This window comes from Equus caballus, chromosome 5, assembly GCF_041296265.1.
Source record: "Equus caballus isolate H_3958 breed thoroughbred chromosome 5, TB-T2T, whole genome shotgun sequence".
Taxonomy (NCBI): domain Eukaryota; kingdom Metazoa; phylum Chordata; class Mammalia; order Perissodactyla; family Equidae; genus Equus; species Equus caballus.
The window spans coordinates 9,316,104-9,336,943 of NC_091688.1; the positions used below are offsets into that span (position 1 = coordinate 9,316,104).

Sequence of the window (20,840 nt, forward strand, 5' to 3'; positions counted from 1 at the left end):
GTGCATGAATGAATGAAAAAATGAAAAGTGCCAGGCACTTAATAAGTGCTACATGTATGTTAGTATTATAGTATATATATTACAATACTTTATTTCCATGATCAATTTTGGTATTTTTAAGGTCTAAAATACCCATTCCAAAATTAGAAAGCCAAATATATTATTTGCACTATAATAAGGGTTTGTCACTCATAACTGTCATCTAGGATCTAGGAATTATTTAGGCCATCAGCTGGGGCTCACCCAGGTAGTCACCACTAGTATTCAGATTCTAAAGGATTCTTGTCCCCCTCCCTCTACTGACATCTTTCCTTTCTCTCTCTCTGGTCACCAAAAGCCTCCTATTGGTCAGATTAAAAGTTGCCTTTTGGTCCTCATCCTATTTGATCTCTGTGAGGATCTGACATTGCTGTTCATTCACTCACTCAGACTCTCATTTCCTTTAGGTGAGTAACTCAACCACCCTAAGTATTGGATTCCTTATCCGGACATCATGGAAAAGACTGCTTTCTCCCTGGAGTATTGTGAAGAATGAGTAATGACTGCGAAGAAACGTATTTTGTAAAATGGGAAGCACCTTTCAGATGTTGGAAAGTGTCAGTACCGCAGCTGTAGTGTTTACTGTGAGTAGAAATGGTTTCATTTGGAAAAGAGATTATGTTAAAAATTTGAAACTTAGTTCCTAAGTTTCTCCTTATGTTATGATCACGTATTTCAAAATACATTTTCAGTGAAGAGTAAATTTGCTAGTTGTTAGTGCCTTCAAGCAGATTCCGACTCCTAGCGATGCTGCGTACAGCAGAGCAGAACCTGGTCTTTTTGCACTGTCCTCTCACCTTCCAGAGCTCTATCAGACAATGCTTCACTGCTATGCAGAGGGTTTTCATGCCCAGTTTTTTGGGGAGTGGGTGGCAAAGTCTTTCTTTATAATCTGTCTTAGTCTGGAAGCTCCGCTGAAATCTGTCCACCATGGGTGACACTTCTGGTATGTGAAATACTGGTGGCACAGTTTTCAGCATCACAGCAACACACAGCCACCACAGTATGACAACCAACAGACATTTGGAGTGGTTCCCTGACCGGGAAATGAACCCGAGCAGGTGTGGTAAGAGTGCCAGATCTTAACCACTAGACCACCAGGGCTGGCCATGAATATATATAACAGCATTATATATTATATATAATACAGCATTCATCATAATTTATAATTAAATATTTGTGAGATTATATGATTACTGATACATTTTCCTGCTACACTGTAGGAGAAAGTACATGCATCTGGGGGCCAGAATTGAAACTGATAAATAGTCCCTTACAATTGCCATTCCTGAAATAATTAAGTAGATTCCTTGCGGCATTTCACCTTCTTTACAAATGACATCTCCATAGTCAAAATAGGCAAGTTTTGCTCTTTCCTGAAAGAAACAAAAAGAAAGGAAAGTCAACACAAAAATGTCATAGTCTACTTTTCTAAGCCGAAATAAGATTTTAAAACTAAACTGATTTTCAAGTAACATAAAAACACAAACTGTATTCTTTGGTTTGTTAATGAATCATAACACGCTGACATACCTCAACTTTTAGAAAGAAAGGTCAAGCAAGCAAACTGTAGACTTTGGGATTAGGATCCAGCACAGCAACTGATAGAGACACCCAATAAATGCCGGGTTGGGTGGACGTTTACAGTAAAACGTGTTAATTCTGACAAAAGAGACAGAGACACGATGCTCTGGAAAAATCCAGAAAGGCCACAGGACCATGTCTTGGGTGTCCAGGGAAGACTTTACAGAGAAAGGAGCAGCTGAGCTGAGACCTGAACGAAGAGTATCAGAGAGCCAGGATACGATGAGCTGGAGACCATTCGGGGCAGAGGACTGAGAACATGCAAAGATCCGGAAACAAAGAGAACATCTTCAGTTGGGGTAAGCAGAAGATTCAACATGTCTCGGGCAGGAGGGTGGAGACCAGGGCTGAGTTATCCCTTAGGCTTCAATGGGCGCAGCGCCGCCGGTTCACAATACTTTTAGGGACTCACAGCAATATTTTAGTTTCTTTTAAAACCAGGAGGGAATAACAGAATGTTTAGGTAGAGGGAAATGTTTGAATATTAATAGTTAGTATTAATATATTCATCTTTATCCTAACACAGTCCTAAAGTATAATTTTTTGTACTATTTTATGGAGGAAGAGGGCCATGAAGGCAGAAGTGCCTAGGGCCCGTGAAAGTGATAGTAGAGGCCCGGCGGCGGCAGGTGCGGAAAGGTGAGCCAGGTCGAGGTCTGGAAGGGTCTCGTGGGCACATTAAAGAGTTTGGGCTTTTCCCAAAACCAGGGGGAAGCCACTGAAGGATTTGTAACAGGAGAATTATGGTGACAGATTAGCGTTTTACAAAGCATTCATAGTGGTTATCTCTAAGTGAGGGGTGGGAGAGTGAATCGTTTTCACTTCTCACTTTGTGTACTTCTCAATTATGCGACAGCATTGAAAGAAGCACGGATGACTTCACAATTTCTTTTCAAAGCTCACCTAAAGCCAGTTACCCAGCATAGGTATTATTCAAACCTTGTTTTTCTACCTTTATAGACTATTACATTTCTAAGTAACCACACCAGTTGGAGGATGAAAGAAGGGAGGCGTAGTGAAAATTAACTACAGCTGTGATGGAGACCAAGACTGAAATTATAGTCTACAATAAGGGGTGTTTGTTTTGTTTACTCAGTGTATTTTAGTTATTCACACAATCCCTGGACTGGCTCTAATGTGAATAATGCCTCTGTGCTCCCAGGTCATCACGATTTTTACCCTGGTAAAATCTGATTTAAATGGCTATCAAGTACCAACATATTAAGGAAAAGGGCCACTTGAAGATGTCGGTAAGGGGATGTCTGTAAGTGCGTAGAGAAAGTCCAACAGCTTTGCAGAGCCACGGCAAATTAAGGAAGGGAAGGAGGTTGGTACCCTGGTTATAGATTCACCTCAGGGAGCGGTGAATCATTAATTTATGGAGTTATCTTCTAATTATTTTTCCCATTCCTTCCTCATTCCCTGCTGGACAGTTGGTTAATTTTACTTCTGAAAACTATTACCTATAAAGAACTAAATTCTAATTTTACCTTAAAATTGGATTTTTAAAAAACTGAATACCATGTAAATTATAATAAACACCTTTTAGATGTCTTCTTCTCGGTCCAAGCCCACCTCCCACCCCCATTTATTAGAGATCTATTTTCCAAACTACCCCAACAGCCCCTGCCCATCAGGTTTCCTCCTCCTTCTCACAGCCACACTTGTACCCCAGAAGCTGGCCATCTGACTCAAGCTAAGCCAGTTGGAGTTCTCTCTCAGGAATTTGAACTGAGGGACAAAGAGCTTGGGAGTTGAGAACTGAGTCATCACAGCCAAGTGCTGGAAGAAGGGCCATAAATTCCCACCACTTATGTCCCACAGCTGGCCTGACTCTCACCCTGCTCAAGGTTAGTCAACTGTTTCTTAGTTTCTATATACTACCACAACATCTTTCCAGTAAACTTTCCTTTTGTTTAAACTAGTTCAGGTAGGTTTTTGTTACTTTCAACCAAAAGAGTCTGAATTTGCGGCCGGCCCCGTGGCTAAGTGGTTAATTTGCGCGCTCTGCTGTGGCGGCCCAGGGTTTCACCGGGTGGAATCCTGGGCGCCAACATGGCACTGCTCATCAAGCCATGCTGAGGCAGCATCCCACATGCCACAACTAGAAGGACCCACAACTAAAAATACACAACTATGTACTAGGGGGCTTTGGGAGAAAAAGGAAAAATAAAAAATAAAATCTTTAAAAAAAAAAGGTCAATTTAACTAAATTTGAAATCAATTTCAAATGAAAAATTCAAAAGTTTCTGGCACAAAGAAAATATGAGCATGGCATAAGAGAATCAGGTATTCAAGGTTCAGCAGAATCCCACTATGATTACTGTCTTTCTAGAAAACAAGGAAAACATCTCATTATGGACAAGCAGATGCCTTATATACCTTCACACCTAGATCACAAGGTATAGTACAACAAAATTTGTGGTAAAGCAAGTACCATTTTTTGTCACAGAGTGTTCCTGACTCCAAAAGTCTAACAGAGGTTTTAACAGGTTGATTAAAAAGTTATAAACCTTATAATTCATACAATAGGCATTTAAAATCAAAGCCACAAACTAGTGGTCTGGGGATCACATCCAGTTCACGGATGTGTTTTGTTTGGCCTGCACAATATTTTTTAATTTGTTGTCAAATTTTAAAAATTTGGAAATTTCACATAAAAATTCAGACTTATGGTTTCTCTTTTTTAAAAAATCTGACCTCTACGTTTTTAAATCTAATAGTCAATTTTCAGTCTTCATCTTATTTGATCTCTCAGCCTTATTTGACACAGTCGGTCACTTTTTCCTTCTTGAAATACTTTCTTCACTTGGCTTCTGGGACACCACTCTTTTAGTTTTCCTCCTACCTGATGGATTACCCCTCAATTCTTTTTCTTCCCTGGTTTTATTGCAATATAATTAATGTTCAGCACTATATAAGTTCAAGGCGTAGAGCATAATGACTTGCCATGAATATTTTGCGAAATGATTGACACAGTAAGTTTAGTTAACATCCATTACCTCATACAGTAACAGAAAGAATTTTTTTTTCCTTGTGATGAGAAATTTTAGGATCTACTGTCTTAACTTTTAAATATACCCTACAGCAGTGTTTACTACGGTCATCATGTTGTGCATTACATCCCCAGGACTTATTTATCTTATGACTCGTGTGTTTATATCTTTTCACCACCTTCATCCAATTCTCTCAGTCTCTACCCTTTACTTCTGGTAACCACAAATCTCATCTCTTTTTCTATCCCCAGTTCTTTTTGGTAATTCTTCCTCATCTCTCCATCTCTAAATGTTGTATAGCCCAGGACTCAATTCTTGGATATCCATAATAATTCCTTAAGTCTTCTTATCAAGTCTCAAGACCTTAAATATTATCTCTATACTAACAACTCCAAAATGTCTATCTCTAGTTTGGCCTCCCACCTGAATTCCAGTCATATATCCAACTACCTACTCAACGTCTCCACTTGGATGTCTAATAGCTTTCCCAAATTTATCTTAATCACAATCAAACTCTTGCCCCCGCATAATCTCCTCTTCCCCATCTAAGTAAATGGTAACTCCATTCTATTTTCAGATTAAAATCCTAGAAGTCATCCTCTCTGTCTCTAACCCTCCCTCCATCAGCATCTATCAGCTGTATCTTCAGAATACATCAAGGGTCTCACCACTCCTCACCACTTGGACTAGTCCAAGCCACCATCGTCCCGTGCTTCCATTATTGTAATTGCCTCCTAACTGGTCTCCCTGGCTTGCCCTTGACCCCTTATAGCCTATTCTCAGCACAGCAGCAGGGTGGTCATTTTAAAATATAAGTTAGATCATGTCACTTCTCTGTTCAAAACCTTCCAATTGGTGTCCATTTAATTCAGAGTAAAGATCAAAGTCCTTACAATGGCCTACAAAGTTCTACAATCTCAGGCTCTGTAACTGCTCTGACTGCATCTCTTCCCTCCATCATTGTTCCTGCCACAGGGGCCTTTGTGATGTTCCTTGAACACACCAAGCACACTCCACCTCAGGGCATTGCACTTGCCTGGAGTGCTCTTCTCCCAGATGTCTACATGGCTTGTTCACTCACTTCTTTCAGATCTCTCTTCAAAAGTCATCTTATTAGAGCAGCCTTCCCTGACCACCCCATATAAAATAGCTGCCCAACCATATTCCCTTTTCTCATCTTTTCTCCATAGCTTTTATCACCACCTGACAGCCTATATATGTGCTGGTATGTTTATTGTCCATCTCCATCCATATAATGTAAAGTCCACGAAAGCAGGGACTTCATTAATTTTGTTGACTACCATATCTCCAAACCTAGAAAATTCTCTGGGGCATAGAGGATATTCAGTAAACATTTTTTGAAAGAATCCAAATTCCTATAGGAACACTTAGTTGACTTTACACAGAGCATGAACTCAGAGTGTACCACCGTCCTCACTCTTCCTTGTTATACTGTACCTGGTTAGTTTTACTTTTATATTATCGGGCTGGCCTGTATAGTAATTTAAATTTGAGACTCTTGCTCTAAAAAAAGTGTTTTCCAGAAAGTGCATCTGGAAGTCCAGAACTCTACAACATAAAATAAGATGAGATTGGTAATAATAAAGTAACATAGCTAGCTCATCCGAAGCAGATAAGCCATTGTAAAAAACTATCTTTGCCCTTTAGGCTCAAAATGAAATCTACTCTTCTGGGTTTTTCTGGGCCTCCATTTTGACTTACCCTTCATTGGCCATTACAAGATTCTTGCTTTGGATAGGCTTTTTTGTTAATCTTGCATTAGGGAGTGGAAAAAATGGAAAATAATTATCATCAAACCTGAGCCAGAATAGAAAACTGAAACTTTACCTTGAAGAACTCAATGAGAACATCTTTATTTTCTAGCCAAAGGATATTATGAAGATACTTTTCAGGAGTAGGGGGTGGGATTGCCATTGGAAAGTTATTGAGTGCCTTTATTTTTGCAAGAAGCACCTAAAAACAAACAATCGAAATAATGGTGATCAGATCCTGTAACAGAAAAAGGACATTAGGTAAAGCTAAAGAAATCTAGATAAACTACTGTTATACAGATTTAACCTTGATTTTGACTCACAGCTTCTCTCACCCTATTTAAATTATCCTCTAAAGGTGTTTGTCCCTATTCTCCCCTTATTACTATTTTCACTGATATATTAACTCATATTGAATTTAGCATCTTTATAATCCAGTTAACATCATATTCTACCATTCTTAATCTCAAATTATCTAAACTTCACAGTTGATTACTGTACGATTTAATGCCATGTTCTTTCACCTTTTTTTATGTGTATGATTTTTTTCATGTGTATGATGTTATGATTAGAAGGATTGCTAAATCCTTCTAATTTTGAAGGATACAGTTCCAGTTTTGTAGCCTCTGAGAAGCCTTCTCTGGCTTCCCCCACCAGGTAAGAGATAATCCATTTCTCTGCCTTATTCCCATGGCATCTCCTACAGATTTCCCTTATGGAACTCATTACACTGCAATAGTATTATTTTTACTTATCTTTCTCACCCTCCATTGATGTAACTTTTGTTGATTGGATGAATAAATGACTAAATAAAAGAATGAGGAAGAGCCCATGGACCGTGGGGTCAGTGTTGTATCAAGTATCCCAATTTTCTCAAGAGTCTGTGGCACATACCCAACATATATTTACCTAATTAAGTTGAATAGATTTACCTAGCTCCATATGACCTGGGATTGATAATGTGAGGAAACAGAATTGGCCACCCCAAAATGTGTCTCTTTGGCTTGATTATTTGTAAAGACAAAAGACTCTGAAAGAAACTTTGACTTTCCTTCTAACTGCCTAAAAGAATTTAAGATAGAAGGCCCATTCCAGGAAGAAGCTAATGCCACAAGATAACTATAGGATAATGTAAAATAGGTATAATGGACAGAAAAGCACCAGCAAGACCATTTTTATCAAAGTTCTGTCTCTCAGGTCACATTGTCTATAGATGGCCCAGAAAACACTTGTTTAACAAACATTTGCATTTCCATCTCCATGTAAATTATCTTCCTCCCCCGGAAGTCACAAACCACTACCCCCAACATCCTCCTTTGTCTTTAGCTGAAGATGGTATTTAAGGTGGCAGCTTCAGCCATTCTAGTGAGTTACTCAGTTTTCCTGGGTTTCTCCCATGTATACATGTTATTAAACTTTGTTTTACTTTCTCCTGTTATTCCATCTCATGTCAATTTAATTTTTAGACCAGCCAGAAGGACGTAGAGGGTAGAGAAACTGCCTTCCTTCCCTACAATTATTATATCTCTCTGGCTGACAATTAGGCATTCAATAAGTAACTGTTAAATGACTGATTTATCCATTACCTTTCTAAACAAACCTATAGGAAAAAACAAGTCTCTCTCCTCAAAAGGGCTATTATTTATTTATTTTAATTAATGGATATCAAGCATTCAATTGAATCTTAGATAGCCTTCAAAGTCTAGATGGTGGATGCCATAGAATGGTAGGATTAAACATTAAGCATTCTTTTCCTCTGTCTTATGTTCCCAATTCTTTGCAAATATATTTATAATTTTTCAAAAGTCCATTTACCAGCTAATGGATTAGGGTGACTTACCTGCTCCTGTCCTCTCAGAACTGGCCCCTCTCTGACCCCCAACCACACACACACACACACACACACACACACACACACAAGTTAGTCACCTCCCTACCATGTCAACATTATGTGACTCCCACCTTCCTTGCCACAGCTGGTGGGCCTGGGCAGTACATATTCCACCAGTGGATAGAGAAGCAGAAAAATCTAGTGAGTTTGTAGAGGGAGCCAAAAGAAGATCCCACAGAGGGCAACCCTGATAGGAAATGGAGAATCTGAAAAGCTTTCTAGGTCCTGTTCAAGTTCCTTCCTGAGGCCTGACCACATGGTCTGGTACTGTGGGTTCTATAAGGCACTGTGTCCCTATAATAAATCCCCCAACCCCATTGCTTTGCCAGACCTAGCTCAAGTTAGTTTCTTTCACTTGTAGCCAACTAGTTTTGACATGGAATGCACCAGGTAGCATTGGCATTAGTTGTCATTGGCATTAACAAACACTGTAGGTGATTACAGAGTTAACAACTGAGGTTAATCACTCTTTTTCCAATCCTGCTCATTGATTACATTCAGCTAAAGAAACAATGCAGGCTTGGGTGTTGGTCTCATGCAATCAAGAAATATGGAAAGTTGCTTTATTACCTTATTCATCTCTACGCCCTCATGCTTATCAATAATGCCTCTTGACCAAAGGAAGGTGAGGTTTTTCAAAGCTTTAGCAATCACGTTCCGGATTGCCTGCCTAGTCTTCAAAGCAATGACGACATCACGACCCTCGTGCTCTATGAGTCCTGGAGCAAATAGAACTATCAGTAAGCAAACGATGCAATAACCACAATAATAACTAATATTTGTACAATAGTTTATAATTTCCAAAGTATTTATGCAATATCCTTTCATTCTTGTTTCATACAGAATTTGTGAAGGCACTAAAACCAGAGTTATTTTCATCTCCATTTTATGGACGAGAAAATTGAAAACTGGCCTCCCCCACCAGCTAGGAGAAAACCACTCCCTTTGCCTTATCCCCATGGCATCTCCTACATATCTTTCTTATGGAACTCATTACATTGTAGTATTATTATTTTTGCTTATTTGTCTCATCCTACATATTATGTCATTTTTGTTGGGTGGATGAATAAATGACTTAATGAAAGAGCCCCTAGGCTTTGACTGGTGGGTCTTTCTGAGATCAAATCACATATTTTTTCCTCTTTAATTAACATTAGAAGTCATGGGCTGGACTGGGAGTCAAGGCTAAAACTGCATCTGTTTCATCTTTGTAACTCTAACATTGAGCACAAGGCCTGACATCTGGATGGTACTCAATCATTTTTTTAACTGAAATAAGCTGACCAGTAAAATAAAGGCTAGGATGACCAAGAGCATAGGTTTTAGTGTCAGATACATCTGGGCTTGAGACCTGGCTCGCCACTTACTACAATATGACCTCAGGCAGGTTAATCTTTCTAAGCCTCAATTTCATTTACTACCATATGACCTCAGGCAGGTTAATTTTTCTAAGCCTCAGCTTCGTCATCCATGAAACGAAGATGACAATAGTTTTGCCTCATAGAGGATTGAATGAGATAATGCATATAAAGCTGTTAACACACTTCCTGACATAATTAGCATTCAATAATCAGTTGCAATAACCATTCGGAAACAGGCACTCCCTTTTACAGGACTGAATCAAGAAAACTTTGTAATATCCCATACTAATCTGAAACATAATATGAGACAGCAGTTTCTTGGCCCCTAATCTTTAAAAGCACAGAAATAAAAGTCTGCCCATATGTAAATGGCAAAAATGGGCCCTGGATTTTCTGAGAAGTGCCAAAATATTACATCCTCTTATCTCCAAACTTACAACTTCATTCATCAGACCATGTTATTTCAATTTTGATTTGGAAGGTAGGATCCTCATAAATCCATATGGCCTCTTTCCACATGGTTATAAATACAAAATGGCTTTACTTTATTTCTTGTATAATAACTCCTATTTATTAAGGGCCTACCATAGGCCAAGCTCTCTACCGGATACATCTGCACACAATGAGAGCCTGGCCCACAGCCCCCTTATGAAGAAAGAAGACCCAAGGAGCTTTGTATAAAATCCTAGCGCTCCTGCTGTGTGCTTCAACTCAAGCAGAGTGACTGCAGGCGCTCAAGAAATGACATCTCTTGCAGACCCACATTCCTGAGTATCCTTGCAAACAAAGCAAACAAAACAAAAACAAAAACACCCTTTGTCAAAGATAATCTTCACATGTCTTTTTCTTACAACCTCAAGGCAGCTGACCTTACCACCTTAACACACTTTCCACACTCCTCATTCTTTCCTCATGCTCCTGTAGCAAATAACAAGACTTCTCTCACTTTCTGCAATTATCTATGGATTTGCACATACCCTCCACCAGGCTCTGCACTTTTTGCATACCTGGCCCATTCCATGTGCTCAATAAATGCTTGTTGAATGAATAAGTGAATGAATGATTGAATGAAAGCATGAACTTGTCTTCCTTCGGTTAAACTATGGAATAATAAGGCATGATTTCAAGAAATCAGAAACTCCAACTACCTACCTAGTTCTTTGACAGCATCTCGTTGATTAGTTTCCAAAATTTCATATAATTTCTGTAAGAAGTTAAGAAAAACATTAATTTCTGATTATGCCAAGTGCATTTCTGGCTGTAAAATCTGAGAAAAAGAAGTATGGTAGAAGAAATCTCACTTAGTTTATGATTTGGGGGATATAGCTGTCTCAATTCTTCCCTCTGTATTGATTCTGCTGCCTTCCCCATGCTCATACTCAAATTACCATAAATGTTGTGCACTCAGTAGCTTGCATAACTACTGTGTCTAATTTTCTCAGAAAAGACTAGTGTGTACTCCACTGTGCACCAAGGAGAGTTCTTACAGATGGAGCCCAATTAGGGAGTAGCCAACTGAGCAGCTTTTGGGGGAGCCAGGATTCGGGAGCACAAAAACAAGTGGAATCATGAGAAAATATGATGTCAATTAGTTCATGTTGCCTAGAGATAACTCCTGACAGAACTGAAGAAACAGCTCCACACCAGGGCTGACCAATCTCTGGTCAACCATGTAATAGGCATTTGTCAAATACTCACCGTGCCCCAACACTGCTCCTCAGGGAGCTTACTCTCTAGCTTGCAGTCTCTCTGCAGCTTTCACTTGACCACATCAACAGCCCTGGCACCAAACAACTGACAGTGTCCTAGGATTGTCAGGTGCAGATGACTGAAATTCTGCACCCAAATAATGTGTGGCATAGTGCTCTCTACAGGAAACAATTGGTTTGTTATCTAAAGTTTAAGCAGTTTTTGTTGTTGTTTTGGGTTTAGAAAAATCACATGTAATAAATCTCTCATTTTGAATAAAAGAATGAGGTATACGATTTTTATTAAATTGTTTCTTTTCACTTGATAACACTGAATCAATATTGGGAAGGTGCCAAATTATTAGCCTGCTCACAGCACCCACGTACCGTGGTCCAGCCCTGCTTGCATAGGTGCACGGACGGCAGTTAGGCCCCCTTCATACCCAACTGGACCTACAGCAACTCTGTAAAACTGCTGTAGAATGACCTGCACAAGACAGCTTGGGGACCAACTCCTGCCAAAGAGAAGATAATTGTGACAGCCTGGACATATACGTGACTTCTCTAAAGGTTAGCTGCCACTGGCCAGTTTCTTAAACCAGTTTCTTAAACCACTTTCAGAATAAACACCAGTTTGATATCTAAACACATCTCAAAAAGCCATTTAAATCTTTACTGAAGGCTCCCTTTAAAATGCCAAAGGAGAATTTGTTTCATCTCTTACACTTGGAGGCAACTGTCCTTAACTCTCAACGTCTTCTCCCAAATTCCTCAAAACACACGCTGACCTCCTCCCAATGGCTCTTGTGTTTCTTCTCTCCTCTTCCTGTTTCTGAAATCCTTTCTCCTATGAATAGCTCTATGTTCTTTCTAACAGAGATCAATCCAGACTTTCAGTGGTTCTTTTAATTTTCTTCTCCAATATTCAAAGTAAACCAACAGGACAGAATTCTGTTGCACATTAATATTTGATCCAATAATCAATACTTCTCTGATAGATCTAGATATTTCTCTATCTCTATCTGTGTGAAGGATGTCAGATGCCTTCCTAAGATTCAGGTATGCTCTCCCTATAGTGGTCCTTGATTATAAAAGAAAATCTTAAGTGCTAAGGATATTTCTGAAGATATTTAACAGTATATCTTTTTATCTATGTTAGAAATTAAAAATAAAAACATTAAGGTAGGTATCATTGCAGCCTCTTTCCCTCTCCTGAATTTGATAAGGGCAGAGCCCCTCTTTCTGGCCTGAGGGAACTAACAGTCTTCACAGAAAATTAGCACAACAACCAGAAGACGTAACCCCGCAACAAACCCTGAGTGTACACACACATAGTCTTTAGAGATAGGACTTTGATAATTAGGATTTAAATTCATTGTCATTTAAAAATCAGGGGTCTCACTTGGGCTGAGAAAATACCCTCCAGCTATTGATACTGTTCAATTTAGACCCTTATATACACGTATGAAAATATAACCAAAAATCACCAAACTTTGGGTGTAAAACACAGAATGAAAGACAAGAACTAAGCACAAAACATAGAAGAATGAACCTCAGAAAAGCAGAATTAATACAGGAAACAGAAATTTTTAAAGTAGAGAGTCAAGAGAAGGCCACATTTGTAAAAAAGAGAAAAGCAAATAGTTGCTAAGAAAAAGAACCAATCACAGTTCTTGGCGATCAAAAAATGTTGTCAAAAAAGAAAATGTAATAGATGGTCTGAATAGCAGAATGGATACAGCTAAAGATTGAATTAGTAACCTGGAAAATTAAGCTGAGCGGTTCTCACAGCAAAGAAGAAAGAGTTGAAAGTTATGAGAAAAGTTGAAATAGAGACTAAATCCAGAAATTCAAAAAATCTGCTTTAAAAGGTGCCAAAAGGAGAAAATAGAAACCACAGAGAGGAGGGAATAATCAAAGAAGTCAGGGAAAAAAAGATGGCAATCTTCAGATTATGAAGTGCCCACCAAGTGCTGCATGGGATAATTTTGTATGTGCGTTTGTGTGTGAGGAAGATTGGCCCTGAGCTAACATCTGTGCCAATCTTCCCATATTTTTTTGTGTATGGGACACCACCACAGCATGGCTTGATGAGCAGTGTGTAGGTCCAAGCCCGGGATCCAAACCCTGTGAACCCCAGGCTGCTGAAGCAGAGCATGCAAACTTAACCACTACACCACCAGGCCAGCCCCAACTTTCTCTTTTTTTTTTTTTAAATCACACCTAGACACATCCCAGTGAAATTTCAGAACTCCAAGGATAAAAAGAAAATTCTAAAAGACTCTAAATGGAGAGAAAAAAAAGTCACCCACAAAATGAAAGTAAAATCAGGTTTATCTCAGCAACGCTGATGACAGAGGGGCAATGTCTGCAAGAAAATGCTTTTGGAGAGTCAAACTGTTAACTATGAGAGCAAAGTAAAAAGATCTTGGAACATATAAATACAAATGAAAAAAATTATTTATGGGCATAATCCAGCATAATAAAAAGCAAAGTGAAAAGGAGGCTCACATGGGACTCCAGAAAAAGTGCCTACAGAATATAATCTAAAGGAAGAGAAGGAAGATAGTTTAAAAAAAATTAATCCATTTGACTCTTTCATTTAGAAGGGTCTCTTTCAAGTAGTAAATGTTTAACGACATTGGATCATATTTTCTTCGTTGTGGCTTGAATCTACAGTGAATAATATTTATATAATCATAACAAAGTAAAGGTTGTTTTTGGTGTTCTATGTAGAGTCATTTATTGAAAAGAATGAAGACTGACTTATTCTTACAGAATAGAATGTAAATGTTATAAACCTTTTCGTGTAAAAATAATAGCTCCAAAATCTTAAGACAGGGAGGAAAAAGAAAAGTTAAAGGAGAGGAATGTTCTAATCTCCTTCCACTGCATGGTAGAGAGTAAATAAAGGCTGATTAGAAAGAAGAATTAAATATAGCTGCGTATTCTTTACAATTCTTCCGGCAAGCAGCAGAGGAATGTCACCCAGGAGCGGCCGCTTTGGGGCGGTCTCCGTGAAGTGGCAGAGAGGAGGGGTGGGACAGCTGCTTCTAGTCTTGCATTCTATTATTTTCAGGTTGTAAAATTATGCTTGATTATTTTTTGCCATTTTTCCCGTGTTCTGTCCTCCCTTCTCATATAAATTCAAAGACCTTACCCTTTAGGCCATGCAGAGTCATTGAAATTCAGATATGAGACTTAAAATAGCCCTTTTAGGAGCATTACTCTGCTAAATGTCAGTGTGGCCTGGAGTGGACAGACTCACACGAAGGAACCTGGTTAGGAGGTGACTCCTTCTACCTCGAGTTCCTAGTCGACTGTGTCTTCTCCTTCCTTATCTCATACTGCCTGGAAATGAGCAGGGTCTTCCATGATATAAATAGATAAATAAATAAATGCTACTACTCATCCACGCCTCAGTACCAGCATTTCAAGTTTTCACTGTCAAATCTGTCTTCGCTTTCCCTCACTCTTCCTCTCCACTTCAGACCTACCTTTTCTTTGAAGCCTTGTTTGAGTCTCAGCGCCTGCAGGAAGCCTTTCCATGTGCCCTGTCTTTTAGAGGGTGTTACAAAGACAGATGGAATCTCTACTCTGTGCTCAAAAAATAAAAACAAATGGTAGATTTTCTTCTAAGAGGATCATAAATGTTTGATAACGACAGCTGACATTTAAAGGACAGACACTGTTCTCTGCATCTCGTATGACATAATAAACAACTGAATCTCCTTCACTTGCTACAAGTTATCTGTTGTGTCAAATACACGTAGAAATGGTCTTAAAAGAAATGAATACACCTAAGTGACTTTTTTCCCCAATGACCAGTGCTTGTCTCTCACCTGATTTATTGATTCTCGGCTAGAAATTTGTTTTATTAAAAATTTGGCGTCCTCTTGACTTTTGACATAGCCTTTTGTAATACTATACATCAACCTGAGACGCTTTTTGATCTGCACATCTGCAATATTTATCAGCAGTGGTATTATTGTCTGCAATAATGGAGAGGAAAAAAAAAAACCTGAAAACTTGATGAGGAAAAGCACCCTCTAAGACAGATAGTCTCCAAGTGTGTCCAGACCAGCAATGACACTACCCAGAGACTCATTAGAAACGCAAATTCTCAGGCCCCAGTCCAGACCTGCCGAACCAGAAACTCTGGGACTGGGGCCCGTAAATCAATGTTTTAACAAGTCTACGCACACTCAAGTTTGAGAGCCACTCTCTAAAGAAATGAAAGCTCAGTGAATAACTGGTTCTGTAACTTTAAGGGGAAGTGGCTACCACTGCCTTTCCCCCCCATTCTCCATACCTCCAGATTTCAGGAGATGAGAGAGGCAGTCCTGTAACCTGGGTGATAGTTACCGACCGAATATATCCTCTCTCTCCTCCTCATTTTCTTCACTTGTAAGAAAAGGAACTTAGGGTATCTAAGATCCTTCTTAGCTCTAATTTCTCAGGTCATAAGCCGAGGCAGGAGAGTGTAGTGACAGAAGAGAATGGGATTTTAAATGTAAACCTCCTTGAGTTCAAATACCAGCTCTTCTACTCACCAGCTCTGTGACCTTGAGCAAGTTACTTAGTGACTTTGAGAATTCAGTCTCCTCATTTGTAAACTGAGGACAATAATACCTAGGTACCAGAGTTCCAGTGGAGCTGCTCCTCACAAGCAATGCAGTCAGTCACAGAGAGAGAGTCACGTCAGAGCACAGGGCAGATGCTGAGGGAGCAGGTAACAGAGGAGGAGGACGAAAACAGAAAAAGAGCATCACAGCGAAGGAATTACAAACAGAGAAAGGAGAGAATTTTTTTTTAGCTGCTGTTTTGATTGTGAAACTTTGGGCAGAGGGAGAGATATTGAAGAGAGTTTTTACAGAAAAATTTGTTCCAAGACACAAAACAAAAGTTTTGTTCCAAAACAGCACTGACACCCCCTGAGCTATTCCTAAGAGGATCTAAAGTAAAGACCTCCAATATCCTGCCAAGCTTTCCAATACACATTTGTTTCTTTTGAAAGCCACACTATGCTGAGACTGACCATTGGACCACCTAACTTGATAGGTGGTGACACAGAGCTCTTACAATAATTTAATTAGACAATGGACATAAAGTGTTCTGCACAGTTCTTGGAATGTGTAAGTACTCAATTTAAAAGGCTAATCGGGACTTTATTAATTCCTTAAATATACTTCATTGACATTTGTCAGAACATGCTGGACAGAAGTAGCAATGGGTTCACACTTTAAATAGAGCTGACTTCCACAATAACACCTTTAAATCTTTATTTCACTCAGAGAGACATTTTGCAAAGTATTACTTCTAAAATAATTATTTTACGTTCATCTACATCAGATCTCTGTGTAAAAACTGATTACCTAAGGAAGGTTCCACCTTCCATTTGAAGACTTAGCCTCATACTACACAGCTTGATTTCTAGAGCAGTTTGTACTATGATGGGGTTGTACCTTATGTGGGCACTCGCTCTAAACTCAGCTCATGAGGCAAAAGTCATAAATAACCAAAATTACCCCTTAAAGCAGGTTTTGTGTCTACAACGCTGTACAGTAATTATTATGAACACTAAACCTTGGTAACAATACAGAATCAAGGAAGGAATAAAAAAGAAAGTCTACAAGCATGAGTCTGGACATTCAAACAATTCTGCCTTTAAAAGGTAACTCTTACATCTCTCGGAGAACGGAGACTAGATGGGAGATTCTAAAGCATGCCTTTTGCTGTCACCATTTACAGCAGTTTTTTTAATATTAAGCCTCTATAACTTCAATGCACACTAATAGACCTTGTTTGATGTAATAAGGATTAAACAACCCAAAAAATGGAACAGCATGTGAAATTATCTAAAGCTCTCGAGTTGAAAGCTTTTATAATGCAACTCCACCGGAAAGAGAGAAAGGAGGCCAAGAGCTGAGACTGAAAATCTACCTTCAAGTGACACCAACATCTTCATTCATTCACTTAACAAATATTTATTAAGTATTTACTATATGCTAGGCACCATTCTAGAGCCTAGGTGATGACAATGACCAAAACAAAAATCCCTACCTCACAGAGAGTACGTACAGCACACAGTAAAAAGGTGGTAAGTGCTATGGGGAGAAAGTAAAACTTAACCAGGTGGAGAGGGATCAGGAAGATGGGGTGGAAAGCTGGGGGTATGGAGGGCAGGTTGACATTTTGCGTAGGGTGGTCAGGGAAGGCCATCTCTGCGAGACGGCGAGATATGAGCAATGACTTCAAGAAGGTGAGAGAGCGAACCAAGCAGATACCTGTAGAGAGAGGGTTCTAGAAGAAGAGACAGCCCCTTATTTTTTTCTAAACAATGAGGATTCTTAACTCATTTAACAACCAGTGTAGGACAAAAAAACCCAATATTTAAAAATGTGAAGTTTTACCTTGATGAGAGGAATAAACCTAATTATTCTGAAATATCCTATTATTATTACAATCTGAATAAGAACCAAGTTGTCTGGTCTCCATCTGACAAGGTGTATAAAAAAGATATCAAAGATTCCAGTAAGCACGATGATAAATTCCAAAGTGTTCCAATATTGACGAAAATATTTTCTTTTCAAAATGATTATCTGTTTAGAAAACACAGAGGATGTACGTCATTTCATAGCACCAGACAATGATGTGGGGAGGGGGAGATCTTAAAAATTAACAGTTAAATCCTCAACTACAAATGAGTTATATTCCAAAAGTTGGGTTTTAAGTTATCCATTTGGAATTCCAAAAAAAATTCTTTTTAATCTCCAACCTCAAAAATTTTAATTTCATTCAAAATATGTATAATCTATAATGAAACCAGAATGCCAAAAACAATGAAAACTAGCAGTAAACAGGTTCCTTGCAACACTGTCAGTAATAATTAAAGTATGAAAACAGTAATGCTCATAAATCATCTTTGAAGCATTTATCCTAAAAAGTAGTTCTCATCTTATATAATGGCAAAGATCTAGCAAACCAATTCGATTTTATTCATTTACTTATTTCTGGCATCATTACAGAGAATACTTGAAGGAAACATCCATGTCTGGATTTTCAATTCTGTTGCACTTGATCTTTGAGATTCTCTTCACTTTTATGATATTCATCTTATCTGGTACCCAAGACTGTGATTATTATACTGATTTCACTATTGAACTCATAAAATGCAAAACAATCACTAAAATTCCAGGATCCTATCAACTAATATAGCAAATCAGTTCTAGTACAGATTATTTCAATAATATGAAAGATATAGATTCAAAATATCTGAATTGTTCTTTGTATAGGATACATTTCTATTTTAAAACATACCTTCAATGCTGATTCTAATACGTATAAAGATACAAAATAATAGTTTACTAATATCAGTCCTGCCACATTTAATTCTCTTGCCATTGGCCATAGATGCATTATCATAGGGTAAATGTATATAAATGTTATAATATGTCCTGTATATTCAAATTCTTCTGAAAATACAATGCGATATACAAAAATCATAAATTTATTATTCCTGAAAAAAAGAGATCAAATAAAATATCAGATCACTAAAACTCTAACAATTAAGATCTGAAATTCAACAATTGTTTAAACGAATCATTAACATTAATTTGAAGAAGAAGAGTATAAACAGTATAAAATAATAGATAAGCAAAAGTCTAAAACACACTTTCTATATATAAAAATCATAATGGAGAAAGATAAAAATACGGCTCTTGTTAATTTATATCAGGGATGAGAAGAATTTTTTAAAATCAAAGCTAATAGTAAATAGGAAAAAATGCAAAGATTCATACATCATAAGCAAGAAACAAATAAATTTAGAGAAAAACATTAGCATTGTTTAAAATTAAGAACAGGAAAAAATATTCTATTCAATAATTACTATGACTACTTTTTTTTTTTTAAAGATGGGCGCCTGAGGTAACATCTGTTGCCAATCTTCTTTTTTTGTTGTTGTTGTTTCTTCTTCTCCCCAAAGCCCCCCAGGACATAGTCATACATTCTAGTTGTGAGTGCCTCTGGTTGCGCTATGTGGGACACCGCCTCAACATGTCCTGACGAGCGGTGCCGTGTCCGTGACCAGGATCCGAACCGGTGAAATCCTGGGCCGCCGAAGTGGAGCATGCAAACTTAACCACACGGCCACCGGGGCCGGCCCCCTACCATGACTAGTTTTTAAAATTTTTCAATCTATCTAAAGTAGATCCCAACAAAAAGAGGTTACATGGATATATGTCAAGACCCCAGGGCTTTAATTTTTTTACATTTCTCTTTAAACTTAATAAATCAATGAAAGTAAAAAGTTATCAGAATTTGTTGTGAAAAGTATGCTAACACCCACTTAAAATTTAGTAGCATTAATTCTTCCAGTATTTTCTTGTTTTGATATCTTCTATGAGTAGAAAAACCGTGTCTTCCTTCTCTAAAAAGTATATAAGTTCACAACTTATATAACAAAGCAAAGAGTCTACACAAGTTAAGTATCTGTATCTTGCGATATTTTGGAACACTGGTTATAGGTATTATTAAGGCCATGTTGTGTTTTTCCTAATTCTAGACATCAACAAAACCACTCTATGGCACAGAGGAAATTAAATTGAGAGCCAGGACTAGGCCACGAGTTCGATATTTCTCATCCCTGCTCAATGTTATACACAGAAGAATATGAAAGCAGCCCAGTATGGAATATGACCCTGACACATGGCAATTAAAACTTTAAAAACCCAAACATGACCATCTTTTTCTTCTTATTTCTGCCTGCTCTCTAATAGCAACGTCAACGAAGTTGCTGGAACAGAAGGAAGAAAGAGAAGCAAGCACTCTGCTCCTTCACCACTCAATCAATAAGAAAAATTAACCATAATATTAGCTGTTTTTTTTAATAAGGAAAATCAAACTAATCTATTCTGACAATGTAGAAAAAGTCACATTTTCAAGTCTATTGCTATTAAAGGTTCACAGTGCTTACCCGTGTAGAATAAGAGGTGCCTTATCTGTACGATAGTCCAAGAAAGTTAACATATTTTTAAATTTCATAAGCCAACTTCTAGCTCTTACGTAAGTTGAAACATCATAAATGCTCATGAATCTAATAGAGAAAAATATACATATATGTTATGATAAAAAGCACATGCTATACTTTTTGGTAATATAAAAGAGAAAGTTATACTAAATATAAATGCAATGTGGGTCTATTAAATACACGCCGTCTGGAGCCTCTGTATCCATCCACCTACCCACTCATGGTCATGGTACAGGAACATTTTCAGCGTGACACTCCTGCTGCCTGTGTTCCTGGAACCGTCCCTGACCTGACGTAGAACATAATTAAAGCTTCTTCAGACCAGTTCTTTGCGGTTCAAAGTCAAGCTTCCCTCTGTCATGCTTTGCCTCACCCAAGACTCTCAAAGGCCCTGAAGTCCCTACCCTTCCCAAACTTTATGTAGGAACTGATGCTGGATCTCCCAGTAGATTACCAGGCTGCTGAAATATTAACTATC

At 38.2% G+C, this 20,840-nt stretch overlaps 1 protein-coding gene across 9 annotated transcripts in view; it reads right to left on the reverse strand.

Moving 5' to 3' along the window:
* Positions 1-20,840, reverse strand: part of SLC9C2 (solute carrier family 9 member C2 (putative)) — an 85,357-nt gene that overhangs the window by 19,965 nt on the left and 44,552 nt on the right. For all 9 annotated transcript variants that reach the window (XR_011439004.1, XR_011439003.1, XR_011439005.1 and 6 more), the window contains 8 exons: positions 20,309-20,428; positions 18,652-18,850; positions 17,745-17,933; positions 15,174-15,323; positions 10,796-10,847; positions 8,853-9,001; positions 6,468-6,593; positions 1,317-1,415 (listed from right to left, as the gene is read on the reverse strand). Coding sequence is in view for 6 of the 9 variants with exons in the window: in XM_070267698.1 (XP_070123799.1) it covers positions 1,317-1,415; positions 6,468-6,593; positions 8,853-9,001; positions 10,796-10,847; positions 15,174-15,323; positions 17,745-17,933; positions 18,652-18,850; positions 20,309-20,428 (1,084 nt within the window). In the remaining 3 variants the exon portion in view is untranslated. The remainder of the gene's footprint in view (positions 1-1,316; positions 1,416-6,467; positions 6,594-8,852; positions 9,002-10,795; positions 10,848-15,173; positions 15,324-17,744; positions 17,934-18,651; positions 18,851-20,308; positions 20,429-20,840) is intronic.